The 19,497-nt window shown below is 49.7% G+C and overlaps 7 protein-coding genes across 7 annotated transcripts; 2 read left to right on the forward strand and 5 right to left on the reverse strand.

The window, feature by feature from the left end:
• Positions 1–257: 257 nt before the first annotated feature.
• Positions 258–3,766, reverse strand: STU1 (suppressor of tub2 mutation; the record flags this gene model as incomplete). The annotated part of the gene is made up of 3 exons (XM_044822317.1): positions 258–2,166; positions 2,219–3,246; positions 3,299–3,766. 3 exons carry the CDS (start codon positions 3,764–3,766, stop codon positions 258–260), a joined length of 3,405 nt encoding a protein of 1,134 aa, XP_044683650.1.
• Positions 3,767–5,018: 1,252 nt separating this feature from the next.
• On the forward strand, positions 5,019–5,744 carry J7337_004626 (uncharacterized protein; the record flags this gene model as incomplete). Its single annotated transcript, XM_044822318.1, has 1 exon — positions 5,019–5,744. The coding sequence occupies one exon, from the start codon at positions 5,019–5,021 to the stop codon at positions 5,742–5,744; it is 726 nt and encodes a 241-aa protein (XP_044683651.1).
• Positions 5,745–6,062: 318 nt separating this feature from the next.
• Positions 6,063–7,172, reverse strand: J7337_004627 (uncharacterized protein; the record flags this gene model as incomplete). The annotated part of the gene is made up of 1 exon (XM_044822319.1): positions 6,063–7,172. One exon carries the CDS (start codon positions 7,170–7,172, stop codon positions 6,063–6,065), a length of 1,110 nt encoding a protein of 369 aa, XP_044683652.1.
• A 2,456-nt stretch (positions 7,173–9,628) lies between these two features.
• Positions 9,629–9,892, reverse strand: J7337_004628 (uncharacterized protein; the record flags this gene model as incomplete). Its single annotated transcript, XM_044822320.1, has 2 exons — positions 9,629–9,713; positions 9,774–9,892. The coding sequence occupies 2 exons, from the start codon at positions 9,890–9,892 to the stop codon at positions 9,629–9,631; spliced, it is 204 nt and encodes a 67-aa protein (XP_044683653.1).
• Positions 9,893–12,118: 2,226 nt separating this feature from the next.
• J7337_004629 (uncharacterized protein) lies at positions 12,119–12,775 on the reverse strand (the record flags this gene model as incomplete). The annotated part of the gene is made up of 1 exon (XM_044822321.1): positions 12,119–12,775. The coding sequence occupies one exon, from the start codon at positions 12,773–12,775 to the stop codon at positions 12,119–12,121; it is 657 nt and encodes a 218-aa protein (XP_044683654.1).
• Positions 12,776–14,006: 1,231 nt separating this feature from the next.
• Positions 14,007–15,459, forward strand: J7337_004630 (uncharacterized protein; the record flags this gene model as incomplete). Its single annotated transcript, XM_044822322.1, has 2 exons — positions 14,007–14,231; positions 14,347–15,459. 2 exons carry the CDS (start codon positions 14,007–14,009, stop codon positions 15,457–15,459), a joined length of 1,338 nt encoding a protein of 445 aa, XP_044683655.1.
• A 1,049-nt stretch (positions 15,460–16,508) lies between these two features.
• On the reverse strand, positions 16,509–18,006 carry OLE1 (stearoyl-CoA 9-desaturase; the record flags this gene model as incomplete). The annotated part of the gene is made up of 2 exons (XM_044822323.1): positions 16,509–17,644; positions 17,715–18,006. The coding sequence occupies 2 exons, from the start codon at positions 18,004–18,006 to the stop codon at positions 16,509–16,511; spliced, it is 1,428 nt and encodes a 475-aa protein (XP_044683656.1).
• Positions 18,007–19,497: the final 1,491 nt, after the last annotated feature.

The following is a 19,497-nucleotide window of genomic DNA, read 5'->3' on the forward strand; positions in this document are numbered from 1 at the left end:
ATTAAAAAACATAGCAACTAGACTATTCAATAGCCATAACTCAAGAATGTGAAACCAAAACACGTCGATTCTGCCGCCAGTGCATCATGGAAGTGAAACTTGACACCTTTTTATGACTCGCCCTTGCTTTTGACATTGCCATTCCGTACCCATTATGCCATGCCATCCTCCCCTAATGAAATTTCGGCATCCAACGCCTGACCCATGAAATATCCCCTGAACTCCAACAGATGAAAGCCTGTAGTCACCGTGTTCCTTTAGGCCGCAATTGTAGGAGTCTGCTCCCGCTGTCTCTTGACAATGTAGTAGGTGATCAAACTCTTGGGGTCATCCTGAACATCCTTCAGGGCATTCCAAAAGACCTGCTCGCCTACCCTTGAATGAAGAGCAACGCAAAGCTGAACGGCGTCCATACGGACACCAGAGTCTGTAGAAACAAGGCATCGAGCGGTAAGACTGGCCAGTTGACCAAGTTCAGTATCAGTAGGAATGAAGTTGGGTCTCTTGTCAAGCAGGCTTCGCAACACGTGCATTCCGGTGCTAAGCATACGGCTTCCCTCGGGAGTCGAGCTGTCAATATTTTGAAGACGCTTTGTTAGGACGACAACAATCTCAGAGCCATCGCCAATAGTGACGAGTTCATCAGCCAAGACCTCAACGCCACTGACAATATGAGCACGGATATCATAAGCACTGCGTGTCTCAAGAAGTGATTCAAGACCCCTGGACACATGAGGCTGGAAGTTGTCACGTTCCTTTCGGAGGAGTAGCCTGATTGTAGCAAGGATTTGGGCTTTGACATCCTGAGCCTTTTCAGCACTCACTCCAGACAGAGGATCCTCCAGGTATTGGAATAGTCCAATCAACAGAGCCTCAAACTTATCATCAGTGAAGATGCCCTTGGTATCACGCAAAAGAGACTGCAACTTTCGGAATCCATGAACATCAAGAGTCTTTGCCTTGACTCTGGTGATACCGCTTTCAAGCAGTCGTGAGCTCTGCTTTGTTCTCTCAGAGGATTCTACGTCTTGTGTCACGGGGGATTGAGCACGGGCATTGGGCAGGTTGGCGGCATCAGCATTGACGGGCTTGTCTTCAAGCACAGGAACGTTAAAGGTCGGCTTTGGAGAAGGCTGCTCATCAGTGAAAGGGTCTTCATACACTTGCAGTGTCGAACCGGGCGCTTCTGAAACAGTTTCGGCCTGCACGGTTTCTGACGGCTGGGGTGTAGGTTCAACCACGGGCTCCGAGACGGCCACGGGAGGCTCAGCAACCTCCTCCATAGGTTGAGCGGGGGCCTGGGCCTCAGCCGCAACCGTGGGTTCAGGGACGGTCTCTGGCTCTGAGATTGGAGCAGCCTCTTTAAGAGCCTCTGGGACAATATTTGGTGATTCCTCAAGCACAGGAGTGGTTAATTCAGAGAGAACCTCTTGGTTGGCCTGAGGAGCCCTCTGGTGCTGCTCTGGTGCAGGCTTCTGGATGGCCCTCAAATTAGCCATATTTGGAACAACGAGAGTAAAGTCCTCATTTGCTCGGGAGGGGCTGCTCATAGGCAGCATGACAGATTGTGATTGCTTCAACTTTGTAGGACTTGTGCGAGGTGAAGCCGCGGGCTTGGTGCCTGACCTCACCGACGTAGGTGACGCAAGACTGGATTCACTAGCATGTGAAGCATGCCCAGGTCGTGGTCGAGGAGCAGTTCTCTTAGGCGTGGTCTCTCGGGGCTTGGGTGTCTTTGACCTGATACTTTCAGGACTTCCACCATCCATGTCACGCACTGAGTAGGGGCCCGCCGTCGCAGGACGCGCTGCCATCTCTGGTCGTCTCCTTGCTGGCCGCATCGGAGCACCTGACATGCCACCAGTTTCTGGACGAGTTCGGGTTCCTGATGGCTTGCTTGCTGCTGTTGATGCGGTGGAAGTGGTTGTTTTCACGGGTGAAAGGTGAGCCATAGCTGAGCCTGGTCGAGCTGGCAGATTCTTCGCTGCGTTTGCCTTTCGTTGAGCCATCATAGCCTCTCGAATACTTGGCTTGCTTGTGCCCATTGTGCTCTTGGATAATCCCAATCCAGGTCGCGCAGCCGTCTCTCCCTTCTTAGGGGAATGAGGATTGCTAGGGTCCTTGTTCAAGAGCTTCTGGGCGGTGCCGTCCAGATCGGCCATGATGCTAATTCGTGTTAGCCATAAAAATGACAGAAACGGGACTAAAGCCAACTTACGCATCTGCTTTCGCAGGCCAGATTCCCCAGAAGGCCCAATACGTAGATCGCATTTTCTCTCTCACAGCAGGGTTAGCATCAGTCAGGCCCTTCTTGATGCATTTCTCAATCAACTCCACACCACCTGTGTGCTCAATATGATGTTTGTGCTGGGCCTCTTTCTTCAGAATGGTCTTGAGCCATTCTGTAGCATAAGTTCTCGGTGCAACGTTCTTGTCCTGGCAAGCCATCCAGATGTGCTGCATCAAGCGTGGAGTGTACGAAACCTTGCTCAGAATTATGTCGACCGTCACATTGGCAAGTCCAGAGCTGATCTTCTTGGTGCCTGCAGCGAGTTTGACAAAACATTGCATCAGCAGTTCAACCATGGGGTCCATTGCAGGACCAAACGTATTAGCCATCTCCTGGATAAGAGCACAACCCTCCTTGCAGAGACTGGTTCTCAGAGAGGTTATTGCCTTGATGATACCATCCAACATGCTCTTAACCCCGACAAGGAAGGTATCTGGGAAATCAGACGGAACATTGCCCACGTTGAGTCGCCGCAGCTTATTGACAGAGTTTTCTCGCTTCAGCCAATTCTGTTCCGACTCCTTACCCTCGAAAAACCACGCCATTTCCTTAAAAATGTCGTCCAGCTCGCGGTTTGTGTTGACGTACAGTGGCTCGAGAGTTTCCGGCTTGGTCTCGATTCCAGGAGTGATGGGACGCTCGGCTGGTGCTACTGATGAAGTACTGGCTGAAAGGGCTGGACGAGGTGCTGGAGCGGCTGGTTCGGCGGCGGGAGTCTCGGGGCGACTAATAGATGTCGGGGCGAGCTCCTTGACGATAGCTTGCTCAATTGCCGGTCGTACCTTGAAGTTCTTGAGTTGTCGCTTGAGATCGGATTTGGCAGCATTTGGCGCAGATCGGAAAAGTTCAATGACTGTGTTCTTGGCCGCATCTCGTACCATGCCATCGGCGTCCTCGAGAAGTTCCATGAGTACAGGGACGTAACCTCGGAAAGGCAGGCCATTCTCCTTGTGCATCTGTACTCCGTTAGCACACCCGATTGAGCGCAGCAGGTGTGGTTGTACTCACCTGCAGTAGCCAGCTCATTGAAGTTTCTTTTGCTCTGGGGTTCTTTCCGTTCATGGCTGAGTTTCGAACAAAACGTTCGACATCTGCTGGCGCAACGGCGTATAGAGTGACGAGTGAGTGCGAAGCGAGGGAACGAAACTTGTCTTTATGATCGCCGAGCTTCTCGACGACAATTGGTAAAGTTCGCGCGGCTTCTTTAGATAGGAGCTTGGGGTCTTGTCGAGAGAGGCGCGTGAGGAGATGATTCAGGGCAGTGAAACCAGCGTTTACCAGAGCGGCATGCTGCGAGGTAGTAGCTGCGCGTAAACCGTCGAAAAGCTGAGCGACACTGGATTCGGGGACATTGTGTTGTTTGATACCCGATTTGATGATTGTGACATATTGGACCTTGGAGTCAAGACTTCCGTCGCCGCGCAGGATGGTGTTGAGGTCAGCGACCTGCTGGTCGGTAAGTTTTGTGTCGGCCATGGGTGAATCTATGACGAATCTGTAAAGAAGAGTGGCATTAGTCGCGATCAGGATGAAGATTCAATGAGGGGTTGAGTGAGACGCGCGCAGGCCACGCGAAGTGGGATAAAGTAGCTCTACTCTCATCCAAAGGGTTAGACTATCATGGTGATGCGCTGGCCATGGTGTTGTCCGGAAATTAAAACAAGGGGGTCGGAAGCAGAAGCGCAAGTGCACATACATACCTGTGACTTTGATTGCGAGACAGTCCGTAGGGGACAGAGCGAAACAAGAAGAACCGCTTTAGATGAGAGTGCGCATTGAGAGCGTGAGAGAGCTCTTTTTTCAGTTGTTGTTGTTGTTTGTTATGTTGATGTTGTGGTTGTGGCACTAGGGATCAAGACGGGTATCCTTTTTCGTAGGTAGGTAGGTTCTGTGGCCAATAGTGCGAGCTGACGGAGCTGGCTCAACCCCCCGATGATTGCTGTAATCTGCCGTAGAGTCCAGAAATGAGTCCCAAACACTGTATTACATCAGGACCATTGATACCTGATGCGCTGTCTTTATATAGAGTCATATCTGATATACTTCTAGTTGTAGTTTTTCTTGACTACAATATAATTTCTCACTTTAAACTATTTTTTTTCTTATGGTTTCGCTGTCATCATAAATGATTGGGTGTCAATAATGTCTTTGTCGGGCGCAGCAGATTCAAAGAAAAACAATCTGCCCGAACAAGGTTGCCGCAGTTGCCCCGGCGAAGAATGTCCCGCCATGGAAGCTTTGCTGCAACTGCCTAAAAAGCTACTCCACTGTGTCGTACCGAGTTTCGCGGGGCCTTCCAGAGCTTTAGCCACTAATTCCGTACCCCTGTTCAATTCTACTGAGGGGTCATCTCAATCATGATACAGCCTCATCATTGATCCATTTGTCTTCCTTGCCCATGATATCTCAGCAACACGCTTGAGCCGTTCTCGTTCTCTTCCTACAGACTCGATTTTTTAATCCGATTTTCTATAATCACATAAAGTTGCCGTTTTCATCTTTACCCAGCAAGCCTCCATTTCTAACCTAATCTTGCCCCTCCGTTACATTCCATCCTCATCTAACTTCAACATCTCGCCAAACCCCAAACCCCTAACATCAAAATCGTGGTTCGCCCGTCTTAAACCCTCTCCCTGATTCACCACCACGCCCTTATATATATATGCCTCATCTTCCCCCAGTCACTCCCATTCCAACCCCCGCCTCCATCTTCTCCCAGGCCCCGATCATGACACCGGCGATCCAAGTACCCACTCCCTCCGGCCAACGGAATGGTCCCGATATTCCCGGCGCCGGCAAGTTCAAGGTCCCCAAGCTACGTCTTGAGTGTCGCGATCTCTCTCACCCTGGAGCTGCGGTATTCCTCAGCTCTGTCAACGCTGCCGAGTGCCTCGCCAAGGCGGCCCAGCATGTACTGGCGCTCCTGTATGAATCGCCCACGTGTCCCACCACAACAATCCCGACGACACGATCTGTGACAGTGATCCTGCGTAGCATGTCAGGTGTAGCTTACACCACCGGCTCTGACCTCGACAGCGACCATAAGGAGATTCACTTCTCAGTCGAGTATATCGCCAACATTCACCCCATATCTCGTCGCACAGAGGAAATCAACGGTGTGCTCACTCATGAGCTCGTTCACTGCCTTCAGTACAACGGCCATGGAACATGCCCAGGTGGTCTGATAGAAGGCATCGCAGACTGGGTGCGACTTCACTGTCTTCTCAGTCCCCCTCACTGGAAACGCGACAGCAATGGAAAGTGGGACGCTGGCTATCAGCAAACGGCCTATTTCCTGGACTACTTGGAGGAGCGGTTTGGAAAGGGAACCATTTGCCGCCTGAATGAGAAGCTACGGATTCAGAAGTATGAAGAGAAGCCGTTCTGGACCGAACTGGTTGGGCGGCCAGTTGAGCAACTTTGGGGCGATTACAAAGAGAAGCTTGAGTCGTAGTATATATACAGATGCACATTGGATGTAGGCAACGATGATGATTTACGGATGCATATAAGGCGTTCACATACGATAGCAAGCAGAGTCAAATGAGTCGATAGATTTTGTTAAAGAAACGAGATTAGCCAGGTGCTAAGGATATAAGTTTGCTACCGCAACCTGAACTCCAACTCCATACAAAAAAGAAAACCCAAGAATTCAGACCCTCAAAGTCTGTATACGTCTGTTATATAACTCTCAAAGTAAAATCCTACTCCTACACTGGCTTCCCTACCTATATTCCGACTTGATGATTTTAAAACTCCTACATGACAGAGTTTATTGGTGGACAGGAATGTGGGCGTCGCTCTCGCTGATGACGCTGCCGACCTCAGACCAGCTAGCGGGTGTAGCCATGCCAGAGCTCTCGCTCATGACATCGAAGTAGCGGCCAGTCTCACCCTCGCGAGACGATTGCGCATCGTTGGCAATATCCTCCCCGGAACCGACAAGAGACACAGAGTCGGTGGGTGTCACCATGCCATCATCGCTGATGATTTCAGGCTCAGACATGGGGGCGCTGGGGGTAACGGGAAGAGGAGAGTAAAACTCGGGGCTGGTGTTTTGCGCCCAGGCCTGGATGGAGGAATAAGCATCGTCGCGGTCCTCTTGTCCAGCGGTCATGTACTCGTCGACACCGATTTCACGCTCAAGTGTGGCGGAAGAGGCTCTCTCAGAAAGGGCGGGGGTGGGGTCAGTGTCAATAAGAGCAGCGGCGGGCTTCTCATCTCGGTCCTGGGTAGTGGCGCTGTAGATGTCGGAGATTTCGTCTTGGGCGGGAGAAAGGTGGCGGCTTTGCTCAATATCGTCGTTCAGTTCGTCTTGGTCAATGTTGTGTTCATCGGCAAAGGGGTTAGTGTAGAGAGATGAGAAGCCGCGGGCACCATCGCCACGACGTCGTAGACCATCATCCATTGCGCGGGTATCAGTTCCAGTGTTAAAGACATAAGCGCCTCGCTCAGCACCCTCATCCTGACGAAGGAAGTCATCAAATGAATGAGAGCCTCGTCGTGATGTGTCCAGGTTTTTCTCATCGATTTCCTTGTCTTTTTGTTCCTTCTCTTGCTTCTCTAGCATGACCGAGTTCCAATAAAGAAGTTCCTCACGTTGTCGCCGGCGAGTTTCCTCATCAGCGTCAACACCAGCTTCGGCACCAGCGCCACGACGGGACTCGAAAAATCCATCGGCATCCTCAGGTCTATTAAACCTGGGCTCACGGTGGGGAGGTTCGATACCCTCACCCATAGAGTGGAGGGCGAAAGCTATCCGCCTTCGAACATCGTCGGCGTATCGTCGCACTTCAGGCGACTCGAAGATGGCAATAGTGGTGGCGATAGCGACCGAAACAGCGACTACAGCACCTGATGCCAGGACAATATGGTTAGGCATTGCTTCTCAGGTCTGCAAAGAGACTGCAGATGGAGGAGGGAAAAGAGAAAAGAGAGGTGTGAATGGGCGTGATGTGATATGGATGCCAAGTGGAGTGGAGTGAGAGCTGTCAAGCGAGCAAACAGAAAGAAGACAACAAATCTCTCTCCTTTTCGCGAGATACACAGAAAACAAATGCAAAGACAGAGCTTTCCAGAAACTCGAATAACAAAGTAAAAAAAGGAAGAAACAACGAATAAATTGGAGGAAGCTGGAGGCAAATCAAGGGGAAGTTTGAGCTTGCGTAGGCCTCGTGCTGCTTCTGGCGTCTGTATTCGCCACAGGCAGCCTCGGGACTCGACCTCGAACTGGCTGTGGCTCAGGCGACACTCTTTTTGGCCTCAGCTCAGGCGGACACAGGCGAGACGTGCACTATGATTCGCAAGCTTGGACGCGGGGTAATCAACATCCGTGGGCTTGGCCTGAATGAGCAGTAAAAAGATGATGAATACAGAGAAGATAATCAATAGAAGCGAAATTGGTGGATAAATCATGAGAGGGAATGGAGTGTGGCGCTATGAATTGATTGAATTACATACCTGTAGCCACCAGAGGATGAGGCATCCTCTCTTAAAAAGCGACAGAGATAGTCGAGCACGTCGTACGTAGGTCAATCACAGATCCAATAGCGACTCAAACAACGAGTAAGAGTGACTGTGGGATACAAAGAGAGGAGCTTGATGTAAGCTCAAAAGAACAATAGAAGGGGTAGAAGAGAAATTGACGTAAGAGGTGGGATAGGGAGCATTTAAACAAACCTATTAAGTTCAGTATCAATCAATCAATTGTGACAGCGACGGCGACGGCGACTACGACTACGACTCCGACTCAGATTCGGACTTACTCGCACATTCTGTCTGCCCAGCTGAGAGTTACTTGGGCTGCCAAAGTCTAAGAATCATAAGCACAGCCCACTTCTAACACTTCTAACACTTCTAACACCAAAGTATAATAATACAATTGTTTGAAATAACAATGCTTTCATCTGGTTGATTTCATCTGTATACATCACCAACTCTTCTTTACCTATCTTGTCGCCTCAGACTCAAACATCAATTCTCAATCGACGCTTGCGGATGGCGCGTGACGTGATGCGATGTGATGTGTGATATGCATTACAGTTACAGCGCCGACTAACAAGTACAAGCGACCTACCATCACGCGCTTGGCGGAAGAACAGAAAGACTATCTAGACATTTCGAGAAAGCTTGCCTATTCTGTTCTACTGTTATTAGCACACCAAAATCAGTTCGCGATAAGCGTCAGTGAGAACAAGCCCCTGAAACTCTGCTGCCTTTGAAACGTCATTGTATTCGTAGTTAGTGCTGGGCGCAAAAGTATTAACTTAGCAGTAAGACGAACCTATTACGAGTACGTGAGATTATCCGTCTCTTCTATGGGCTCGTGGTAATTTGCTTGCGCGGCACCGATTATCGGGACTTACTCCGTAGACAGTAGACTATTGCCTGTTGCTCGAGTCAGCCTGGCTCCGTCAACAGACCCAAGCGAGCATGGTTTCATCGGTTTCGGTCTGTTACAACTTAGCCAGGTACGATATGACGACGCCTGGCGGGATAAAGTCGTACATGGCGTACGACTTTGGCTTTTCCCCTCAATCCTTCAATAAGCATGAGCCAAAATGTGCACGGCATTATAATGGCTGAGAGGGAGAAACAGCTCTAACTATATAAGTAAGTGAGATGAGACATTAGCTTTTATATCCGAAGCTACCGGCTCCAATACTTGACGTTTGTTTGAAGCTGACGGCCCGGCCGAGTCTTCCGGCCCATCTGACAGACGTCGCACCTCAGGGGCTTCCGACCGACGACCTCAAAATCGCCTTCAGCCGCCGGAACCCAGAGCCACCGACCTCCGACTTAACATCACTAGAGCCGCGTCTTGTCCGAAATCCGCAGTGGATAAGCACAAGTCACTGATTCGGTCTTTTGTTCCTGATCCCAGCGGCAAAAGAGGATCGGTCAGTGGAGTAATCATTAGTATTGATCCATCCAGGTGAAAAGGCGAGACACCGAGCGAGATACGGGGTCGGGTCCCCGTTTCTTTTTGCAGTGACCGAGTGCGACTTGGGAAAACTTGGCATTCGGGATCTTGCAGATGAACCTGACAATTCGAATGCCTGTTTGTCATTTGGTTGCTCTCACTGGGTGAAATACCAGGTTGCCCAGAGACGAGTCTTGGTATGGAGATACACATTGATAACCTTCACATTCACATTCAGCAGTGCACATCAATAGTAGAGTAACAGCAAATAGATTGTTTGATTCATGGAGACGCCAAATGTCCCTGTGTATAACCGTCGCTAATAATGCCAGATGATTGTGGTATAATAAACTCCCCCCATTTTGATTGTTTGTTCTGGTCACCGGTATATCTAGGTGCCATTATCCCATACACGCTTAGTGGGAAGACTTCTCAGTCTTGATAGACTCGTTTGAGGAGACAGAGTCGGTAGAGTTCTGGCGAGAAGCCTTGGTGCGCTCGCTGAAGGACGGTCAGTACTTGACTTGAGGCTGAAGTTAGGAGTAAGAGGGTATAACGTACTAGTGAGCGCGGTCCTGGAGAACACATTGGTAACGGGCGTTGCCAGTCTTGAAGGTGAACTTGATGCCCTTGTTCTCACCGAAGTGGGAAGGGGTCTGGGGAGTGACGGAGTCAGACATTGTGATGATTGTGGTGGTGTTTGGTTTTGTTTGTGTGTAAGTGAAGGAGATGGACAGTGGAAGAGTGATAGAGTACAGAGAGGTAGGGAGGTTCAGAGAAAGAGGTCGAGGTGGCCTAATATACCTTTCGCGATTGAAGATACGTATCTCGTCATCTCGTTCTCCACGATGTGCCTGCCTTGCCTTTTGATGCTGATGCTCCACGAAACTAAACAGAGTGAGCCATTTTCTATCTTTCTCACCTACAGACCAGGACCAGGACCAGGACCAGGACCAAACAACAACACCCTCAGCTTTGCCCCACGATGTGAAGCCAACTAGAGGGTGCACACACCAACTTTCTGACGATAACCAACTAACTAGTGCACCCCTGTTTCCGTCTTGTCCGTTCATGCTCCAGAAGGATGGGGGTCCTCCAAGTCCGTGTAACGGTACATAACAGTTGATGATTCTAAAGGTATTGCCACTTCCATGTCTTGCACCGAGACCGGCTCTTTTCTCTACTCATCTCTAGTCACGTAATGTAATCCTACAACTATTCCCGTCCTCAAATCCCATAAAAGAACCACAATTAAGTACAATAAACATCGTCCGGCTAAGATGGGGAAACACGAGAGAGACGTCGTTCTAGAAAACCCAACTGCAGATTTCTAGGGTTTCCTATCCTGTCCATTGAACCAATCAACGACTCCGATTTCTCGCCTCACCCCAAGATTTCAGAAAAAAAGCCGCGGGATGACCTTGTCGATCGGAGCTCGCTCCAATGGGATAATTTACTCGCGCTTCAATTGGACGCTCTGCTCTGGTTTGCTCTGCGGCAACGGATATCCTCGCACTCCGTGCTAACCGGGCCTCCCCCTGATTTACTTTGACTCTGCAGTCTGCACTGTCGACGACCTGTCCCCGAATAGGTAGTTGGCTATCATGAGAATTTTCTAGCCTCTTTTTTCTTATTTTATGCTTTTTGTTACGCGGAAAGATAAGGTTTTTTGCGGCGCTACAGTACATATGTCAGATCGATTTGTCTAAACTCGAGGCTATTCCTGATATCGGCTTTACTGCTGGTAGGACGGGGTTGAAGGTTGAACAAGAGGCTCTGCCAAGATAATCTGTCTCATATCTTTTGCAACAAGCCAAAGATAATAGATGGTATTACAAAAAAAAAAAAAAAAAAAAAACGGTGTTTGCTAATCAGTTGGTATGTATGTACTGTTACGTGTACTGTACACGATAGTTGTCACTTGACTGGAAGATCAAGCATTCAAGGCTGTAGGTAATGGAGCCTGTACCCCAGTCTCTGGATGCCTCGTTACCGGTACGCGGTCACGACTTACATCATTCCCAAGTTTCAAGACACTGTGTTGTAACATTGAGAGCAGTTCCCAACAACGCCCAGTCCAAGTCGTGGAGGGCAGCGCTAGTTCCTCAAATCCCCCGCACTCAACTCCACGATGCCCTCGAGGCTGGTTGGGGTACAAGAAGGCCCACAGTCTAGTTTGTCCTCACCGCATGTCACTAACAGACACGGCAGAAGCTTGCTTGATGGAGCTTTGGCAGGTTTCATGGGTGAATTGGCGGTTGGATTTAACTACTTGCGTCTGAGAGTAACCGCCTCTGCCGCTTCAGATTGTGCATCGCGGGGTGAAACGTAATAGTGTACGTTGTATATGAATTCTAGAACCGTGAATTGGGTCACGACGATGTAAGAAAATGATGCCGGGTATCACTTTGTCGGTATATTGACTTGGTAGAGCTGGTATTATAGACGCAATTACCAGAAACCCGGCTGGCAAAGTGTTACGCATACTGTACACATGCATGGGATATTGTTGTCGCCCGCATATCTTTTTTCTTCCTGCATTATTTCCTCTTCTCTCGTCGTTTTTCCCTCGTGGCTGGTTCTAGACTTTTGCAAATTGCTTCTTGAATACCACATTCAGCTCTTGATATGCCACACCGTCACAATTGATCCATTGACTTGACCATCGATTGTTATTTCCGTTCAACCGGGCTGACTGTAGCCAGTGAGACTCGCGATAATGGCCTGATGCTCTCAAAAGTCGACCTGGAATATGCAGAACCACAACTTCATGCACCAGGTCATTGGCCGTGTTTTGTCTGACATGCGACACGCGAAACAGTGGCGTCTGCTTCCAGGTTGCTGCATTAGGACCGATTTCGATACCGAGCACAGAGTCAAAAAGACTAGGTAGGCAAGGCATGCGATCATCTGCTGTCCATCATGTCCATGAGTTGTTGCTCTTCATCAACCTCGGCAGTATCGTTCCCGCCTCCTACGCCCCTCCTCTGCAGCTCGATATCTATCAACTTTCGTGTAGGCATGCCCACGCTTAGATCCGGCATATCTTCTTTGATCTTGCGAAGGTAGTTTTCCACGCTTCGCATGCCGACAACAAGGAACCCTAGCTCTTCTCGGTCGACATCGAAGACCTCCCACCATTCACACTCTGGCATCTTCGCACCAACATCACGAGCCGCGTTGTATATAGCAGCAGTAGCTAGCGCGTGGGGCTGGTGAGTAAGATACAGCATTTGAGGTGAGAGAAGAGCTGCATTCAGATATTGAATGGTGCGTAGAGAAATGATCGATTTAGGCTGCGCCAGAAAATCGAGGGTCTGAAGGTAAGTAACCGCAAGTGGATGAGGCAGCGAGACGTGTGTGTCGAAAGAGAGAGTGTAAAGAATGCGAGCTTCAATGGCAAGGATGCGAGTCTGAAAAGCATGGTAGTCTGCTTCAGGTACATAGTACGACCTTGGGTCATTCTCTGGACTTTCCGGGGTCCGTAAGAACAATGAACTCTCTGATAAGAGGTAGGCATAAACATTTGATATGTCGCGCGCTGACCGGGGTTGAGGTCCCATCTTCGCGACTAAATAGAGAGCAGCAGCAGATGTGTCCTAGAAGCATGGGCCAGTATGGTCAGACAAAGCCGAGAGACTTATTCGGGGTTTGGTCTTACACTAAATTCATTCGCAATTGGAGAGTCGACAAGCCAATACCGCGCCAGAATGACGTTTGCTTGCGCAGTGACAGACTGAGGAAGCTCTAGAAGCTGACCAGCAGCTTGTGTGAGGCATTGCGAAGTAATAAATATTGTATCTTGGAGATCTTTGGGCAAAGATGAGAATGAAGATTTATGGTAGATTTGAGATGTCGTTGCCAGGGGATTCAAAAGATGCGCCATGTCGGGTATGTCAGATATCACAAAGCAGACGCGATGGTGTTGATGATGGGAGGGTTGGACGTTTAGCAAGGCTGAGAAGCTCTAACTTGCATGTGGAGAACTCGCCTGGACAAATCAGCGGGCCTCTTACTCTTACTGTGGAACAGGCAAAGATCCCTGCATTTACATCACTCATGATAACTTCCATAATATCTTTTTGAGTCCATGGAAATGGGCTCTGTTAGTAATTAAGATTAAGTTTTAACGGTTACATCCAAGGCTGTTTTTCTCTCCTAAAAGAGAGTTGGTCTGTTGCGTATAGAGTAGTCGAACATGAGTGACCTCGAGCCATCATGACTACTATTCTGAGTCTCATGAAGAAGTTGTGAGAAGAGAAATGTAGAGATTCCCAAGTTTCAATGAACAAACTCTACGAACTCACATGAATATCGGCACCAATTATAATCAATCTCCTGTTCAAAGGGCACAAAGCTACACCATTGTGTCGCGTGCGCCTCATCTTTGTTGAAGAATAATATCAACCAGTAAAACACAATATTGTCTGCTATATAATATTAGTTGCTATATGATAGAACTGTATACAAATGGCTAGGACTATTCAGCAATATTATCATATAAAGCAATCTTGATCATATCATGATGCCTCATATTGATTGGGTGACTTGCTCAGGCACAGGCACCTCACGCGGGGAACCTGCATTTTGACAGGCTGCGGTACGTACCGAGCTGGGCTGAGCTGAGGTGAGCTTGAGCCGCTGTGGAGCTTCAGCAGGTCCCAAGTCAACAACACATCACCACCACCTCAAGACATCAGACGACGATATCGGAGTTTACGTATAGTACAAGATACAACAAACTCACCGCTCCTCTTCACTGTAAACCGCTACAATAGTCTGGGCGCTTTCGCAATGACCGCCTCAATCCCTCCATCACCCGGCGAAGAAACACCAGCCTTCGACCTCAACCTCCAACACGGCCATAAAGATCTCGTCCAAGCCGTCGCATTCAACACCTACGGCGATCGCTGCGCAACTGGCTCAGTAGATGGCAAGATCCGCGTCTTTAACCGTCACAAGGATGGCACATGGCGCCTTTGCGATACATGGACTGCACATGGCGGCGAGATTATAGAGGTAACGCAGCCCCCTTTTACTACCTACCTAATAAACCTCCTTGTCTCGTAGTATTCTTGCCTCTTGTGTCATTCTGTCGCACACGCGCGCTGACTTTATTCCCTCACTCTTCCAGATTCAATGGCTCCCCGCGACTGTTTATCCTAATTTGATCGCTTCCCTTGGTATCGAAGGGTGGTTCCGCTTATGGGCCGAGGATCCCTCTGCTGCGCCTGGTCGACGATTTTGTACTGGACGAGCTGGCAATGGAAAGCCGGCGTTTGATACACGATCGAATAAAGCCCCCTACCGATCATTTTCAATGAAGCATAATGAGGAGACGAGGCACACATATCTTGCGCTCCTCGCGACAGACGGACGTTTAACAGTTTACGAAAACGATCAGCCCGAGAACCTCTCAGAATATGCATCTATTGACGAATTCAGTGTCGCTCCGAAACCAAATAGAGGAGAAGAACTCGCCTTTCGTGTGCGCTTCGACCCCAACCCAGAACCATGTTATACAGCTCTGCGCGCAGGCGTTCCCTCGGATTCCTTAGGTCTCGTGGTGGCTGCAATGGACACCGTCAAAGTATATCGATCGCGGGATATTGTTGCGACTTCTATAGGCGTCCAGCAGACTCAGAAGGAGTTCTATCTCGCTGTTGAGTTGACGGGTCATCGGGGTCTGGTCCGGGATGTCGCATGGGCTGCGGGCAATATTAGAGGTTACGATGTTATTGCGACAGCATGTCAGGATGGTTATGCGCGCGTTTTCAGAATTGAGACACCCTATTCTGAAGATGATGGCAAGTCGTGGTCTGCAGCCGATCTCCTTCGGTCAGCACCACACATGTCAACCAGAGACTCGACACCACAAGCAAGAACAAACGGAACTGCGACGCCGACGGAGAAACAAGCTACCACGCCTCAGCTGCAGCCATCCCACAGCTACCACCAACATCAGCACCATACCTCTGGACTCAGCGCCAGTCTTGCAAAGTCAGGCTCTCACAATGATCGACAATGGTCGGGGCAGCCCGGCCAGGTTAAGCACAATTTCCACGAGATATCCAAGCTGGACAACCACCGTACCCCTGTGTGGCGTGTGGGCTTCGATGACGATGGTCACATATTGGGCAGCACAGGTGACGACGGGCGCCTGTTGTGTTATCGTCAGACCCCGAATGGGGCATGGGCCAAGAGCTCTGAATTGGCAGTACAGAAAGCACGAATGGCCACTCCATGAAGTCACAGTTGACAGCTGCTAGACTCAGCTCGCAGTGTCAAGACAAACAACGTTACAGATATTCAGTCGATGTGCATTGCTGAGGCGGCCCGCTACCTTTGCACCTTTCAGAGGCTGGCCCCTGTCTGCACTACATCCTGTTCCACCACATTCGAGTCAAGAGAGTTGAGGATCTTGTCAAACGCAGCATTGCATGGCCACAAAGGGCAAAAGACGCGCCGACCTCACGCCAGCATTGGGCAGGATATATGAAAGATTTGCGCCGAGGTCACTCGGATGAAGTCAAAGAACACCAGGCCCCTGGCTAGTCTTGTGGACAGTCCGCATCAAGCATGCATGTCACGAGATATCTTGGAGCAGGGCAACCTAAAGGACGACACTCCGTGAAACATAGGCAGACTGATTTGAAATCCGATGGACACTAAGCCTTTGGCATACATCAAGCCACTAAATAGGCTTTAAGAATTTCAAACACATCATCAAGGTGTACAGTGACATAGCAACAGTTCTGATACTTGTGTTATGTAGAGATGCACAGCGCTCGTTATGATGCAGCTTGAGCCTGCATAGATCATATTACATATGTAGCCGAGATAGAATTCACGTAACTGATTTGAGATCTGATATTATTCAAAAAATTGTATTTCCGAGCAGTCATACTATCTGATGAAGAACCAAGTGGTGGTTGTGCAACTCGCTGATTTCATGTTTAACCATTCTCTTTTGGTATTGTTCAAAGCCGTCCAAAGCTAAGTAGTCTCAAAACACAAAGAAACCCCCCAACGCCATTCATGAGTCGAATTTATGATTTCGCGTTAAAAACGTGCTGTGCTTTTGTCTCTTCCTCCAAGGATGGGTGTGGCGCTGGCCTACAGTCCATGTTTTGACATGTGATCTGTGGCTGACTGTATCCCCACACCCTTTCAACGACATGTCTCTACTGACAACACGATGTTCGTATCCTTCCACATTGCACATCGATCAATTATCCCTCCTCCTCCTCCTCCTCCTCCTCCTCCTCTTCTCGTCGTTAAGAAAGATTGTACCGCTTAAGCAGCATCGGCGCTGGCAGCGGGCTGGACAATCTTGGTGACCTGAGAGCCAGCACGGATGATGCGTTGACCGGCAGAGTCGTTCATGTAGGTAATATCCTTGTTCTCGAACTGAGCACGCTTCCAGATCTCAACCTCGCAACCACCGCGGAGGACACCAACACGCATGGTAGACAGAAGGTTGTGGGCAGCGTTGGAGTGGAGGTAGACACCACCGTTGAAGATAGCGGTAGCGTCCTTTCCGATGGCGGAGTTGATGAGGGCCTTGCCACCGGGGTGGTCCTTGATGAAGTCGGTAACGTCGTGGATAACACCGGCAATGGCAACGAGACCCTTTCCAGCCTTGGCCTGGGCGACGAAGTCGTCCCAGTCAACAACGGGGAGCTGCTCCAGAGGAATACCCCAGTCGAGGGTGGCACGCTTCTGGTCAAGCTTCTTCTGGAGCTGCTGGACACGGCCCTTCTCAATCTCGTTGGCACGGAACTCCTTCAGCTCATAAGCAAGACCAAGCTGCTTCCAGCACCAGATGCTCCACTTGGTAGGGTCGTACTGCCACCACTCAATAGCGTTGCGGTAATCCGAAGGGAACTCGTGGTGGAAGTTGTGGTACCCCTCACCAAGCGTGACGAGAGCAGTGATGACGTGGTCACGGGGCGAGTTGCGGTCATCAAAAGGCTGGTCACCGAGCCAGTGGGCAAGAGAGTTGACACAGAAGGTGGCCTGCTGGACGAAGCAAACACGGAGGATACCAGCGTAAACGAGACCACCCCACCAGTCACCCCAGCCCAGACCAGCGACGAGAGCAGGGAAAGCGAGAGCCATGAAGAGAACGCACTTGATGTAGTTCTTGTGTTGCCAGACAACGACGGCGTCCTCGTTGAGATCGGTGATATCGGTACGGCCTTGTCGCTTAGGGTTCTGCTTGAGGATCATCCAGCCCATGTGGGAGTACATGAGACCCTTGCGGACGGAGTAGGGGTCCTTGTCGGTATCGGTATAACGGTGGTGAACACGGTGACCATATGACCACCATCGGATGGAACCCTGAACGGCGCCAGCACCGACAGCAGCGAGATAGATCTTGAGAGGGGTAGTACCCTTGTAGGCAGAGTGAGACCAAAGTCGATGATAACCTGGTATTGTAAGTAATTGATCGATGGTATCCGAATTTTGGAAGCAGTGCTTCCTTGGGAGTTGACTTACCAGCAGTGATGCCGAGACCAGTGTGAACATAGTAGAAGACAGCCCAGAGAGCAGTCTTGAGCTGGAGAGGAACCCAGTAGGCGGAGATGAATCCGGCCAAGGGAACGAAGATAACCAACGTGGTGTTGAGCCAGTTGATGTGCTGAGGCCAGTTGCTCCAGGTCATGGGAGTGTCGGCAATATGGACCTTGTTGATATCCTTCTTGGCACCGCCAGCGCGGAGAGGAACATAGTCCTTGGTGCCATCAGGGAATGGCTGGGCATTCTTGCCCGCAGCAGTAGCTGTCGCCATATCGATCGAGTTGTCGATTATAGGTTGGCGATGGCAAGTGTCTGTCGTCGACTCGAAGATATAGGAACCCAACACAGAGAGAACCACAAAGTTGATGGTTACTCAGATAAGCGGAGGGAAAGCTGAACCTTTTTAGGATGAAGAGTATCCTAAACAAAGGGTGAAGGGTTTATGAGAAGGGAAAGGAACTGGAGGAGGTTGATCGAGAAGTAATTCCGGCTGGGGCGGAGGACTCTAAAAGGACTTTATACTATCAGAGGCAGACCCGAGCCGGAGCTGGGCGCAGGAAAGAATCGATTGAATTGGATGAGGACGAGGAAGCGGTAGAGACTGGGGAGGGGGGTGTAAAGTATAGGTAGTGGGTTTGGGAGGCGTGAGACAAGTGGAGGGTCCTAGTCTCAGGCCTTGTCCAGGCTGTTCTGCCTCCTTCTCAGCGGCGACCGGGCGACAGACACCCCGAACAGCGCTTCCTTCAGTGAGGAGGCAAAAAACACAGGGCCAGGGTGGAACCTCTGATTGACAATTAACCCTTGTTGTGGCGGCGAACTCAAGGTTGGGGAAGTATGTAAAACGAAGCCGTTTTGGTCATCAAGAGCTGGGGTTTGTGTGAATCGACTTTCTTAAGCGAGGAGGCGGAGGCAAATGAAGACGATGGCATATGCCGATACAGAATCAGATGATGAATAACAACGGCGAGGAGGCCAGGTAAGCTCTTCCTTTCGACCAGAATTGTGTATCAGTTTTGAGTTGGGGAAGCTCAAGATAAAGTTGGGGCAGGCTTGTACTCTGTTGACGTCTGACTGGTAGGCCTTTACAATCGTGTCTAAGTCGTCATGATGCTTCGAACCTCGGTGATCTGAGATATTCTTTGCTTGTGAAGATTGATGAGGATGAAGCAAATGGAATGCTGCTATCCATTCAGACAAGCCTATGGTCTCTGCGGTTGTATCGAAGTTGTGAGTGAGGTTGAATCTGGCGTATTATGTGACACACGCCTACCGTCTCCCCATCAAAGGGAGAAAAATCCATTGGGGCGGGCGGACCAAGAAAAGGCAACAGCAGCTCCCGTCGCTTCCCGGCAACCTAACCCTCTTGATCTATAGAGGCGCTTATACGGAGTACATCATGAATTCAGGGACTTTGTCTCTACTGTACAGTGCAGTATGTACTGAACCCTTCACTGACTGATACGGATAATTATGAATTCGACCATTATCAGGAGTTTTGATATTGGGTTCAGCGAGTTGCAGGACTTGTTAAAGGTAGTTGAGCATATTGACGTTTCAATTGGCTGAACCTGATACTGAATTGGTTGTGTCATTGTCTCCTAGAAGTCAAAACTGAACCTGTCACAACCGACTAATAACAGCTGCTGTAAGTGATTCACATCAATCAACCTTTGGCAAGCACTGTAATTCAGATGACCATGTCCTCCAACAACTTACGATGTATTTCATCGAGCTTCCCGCTCTGCTCTGCATCTCGAGTTAC

Source organism: Fusarium musae, chromosome 3 (assembly GCF_019915245.1).
Source record: "Fusarium musae strain F31 chromosome 3, whole genome shotgun sequence".
Taxonomy (NCBI): Eukaryota; Fungi; Ascomycota; class Sordariomycetes; order Hypocreales; family Nectriaceae; genus Fusarium; species Fusarium musae.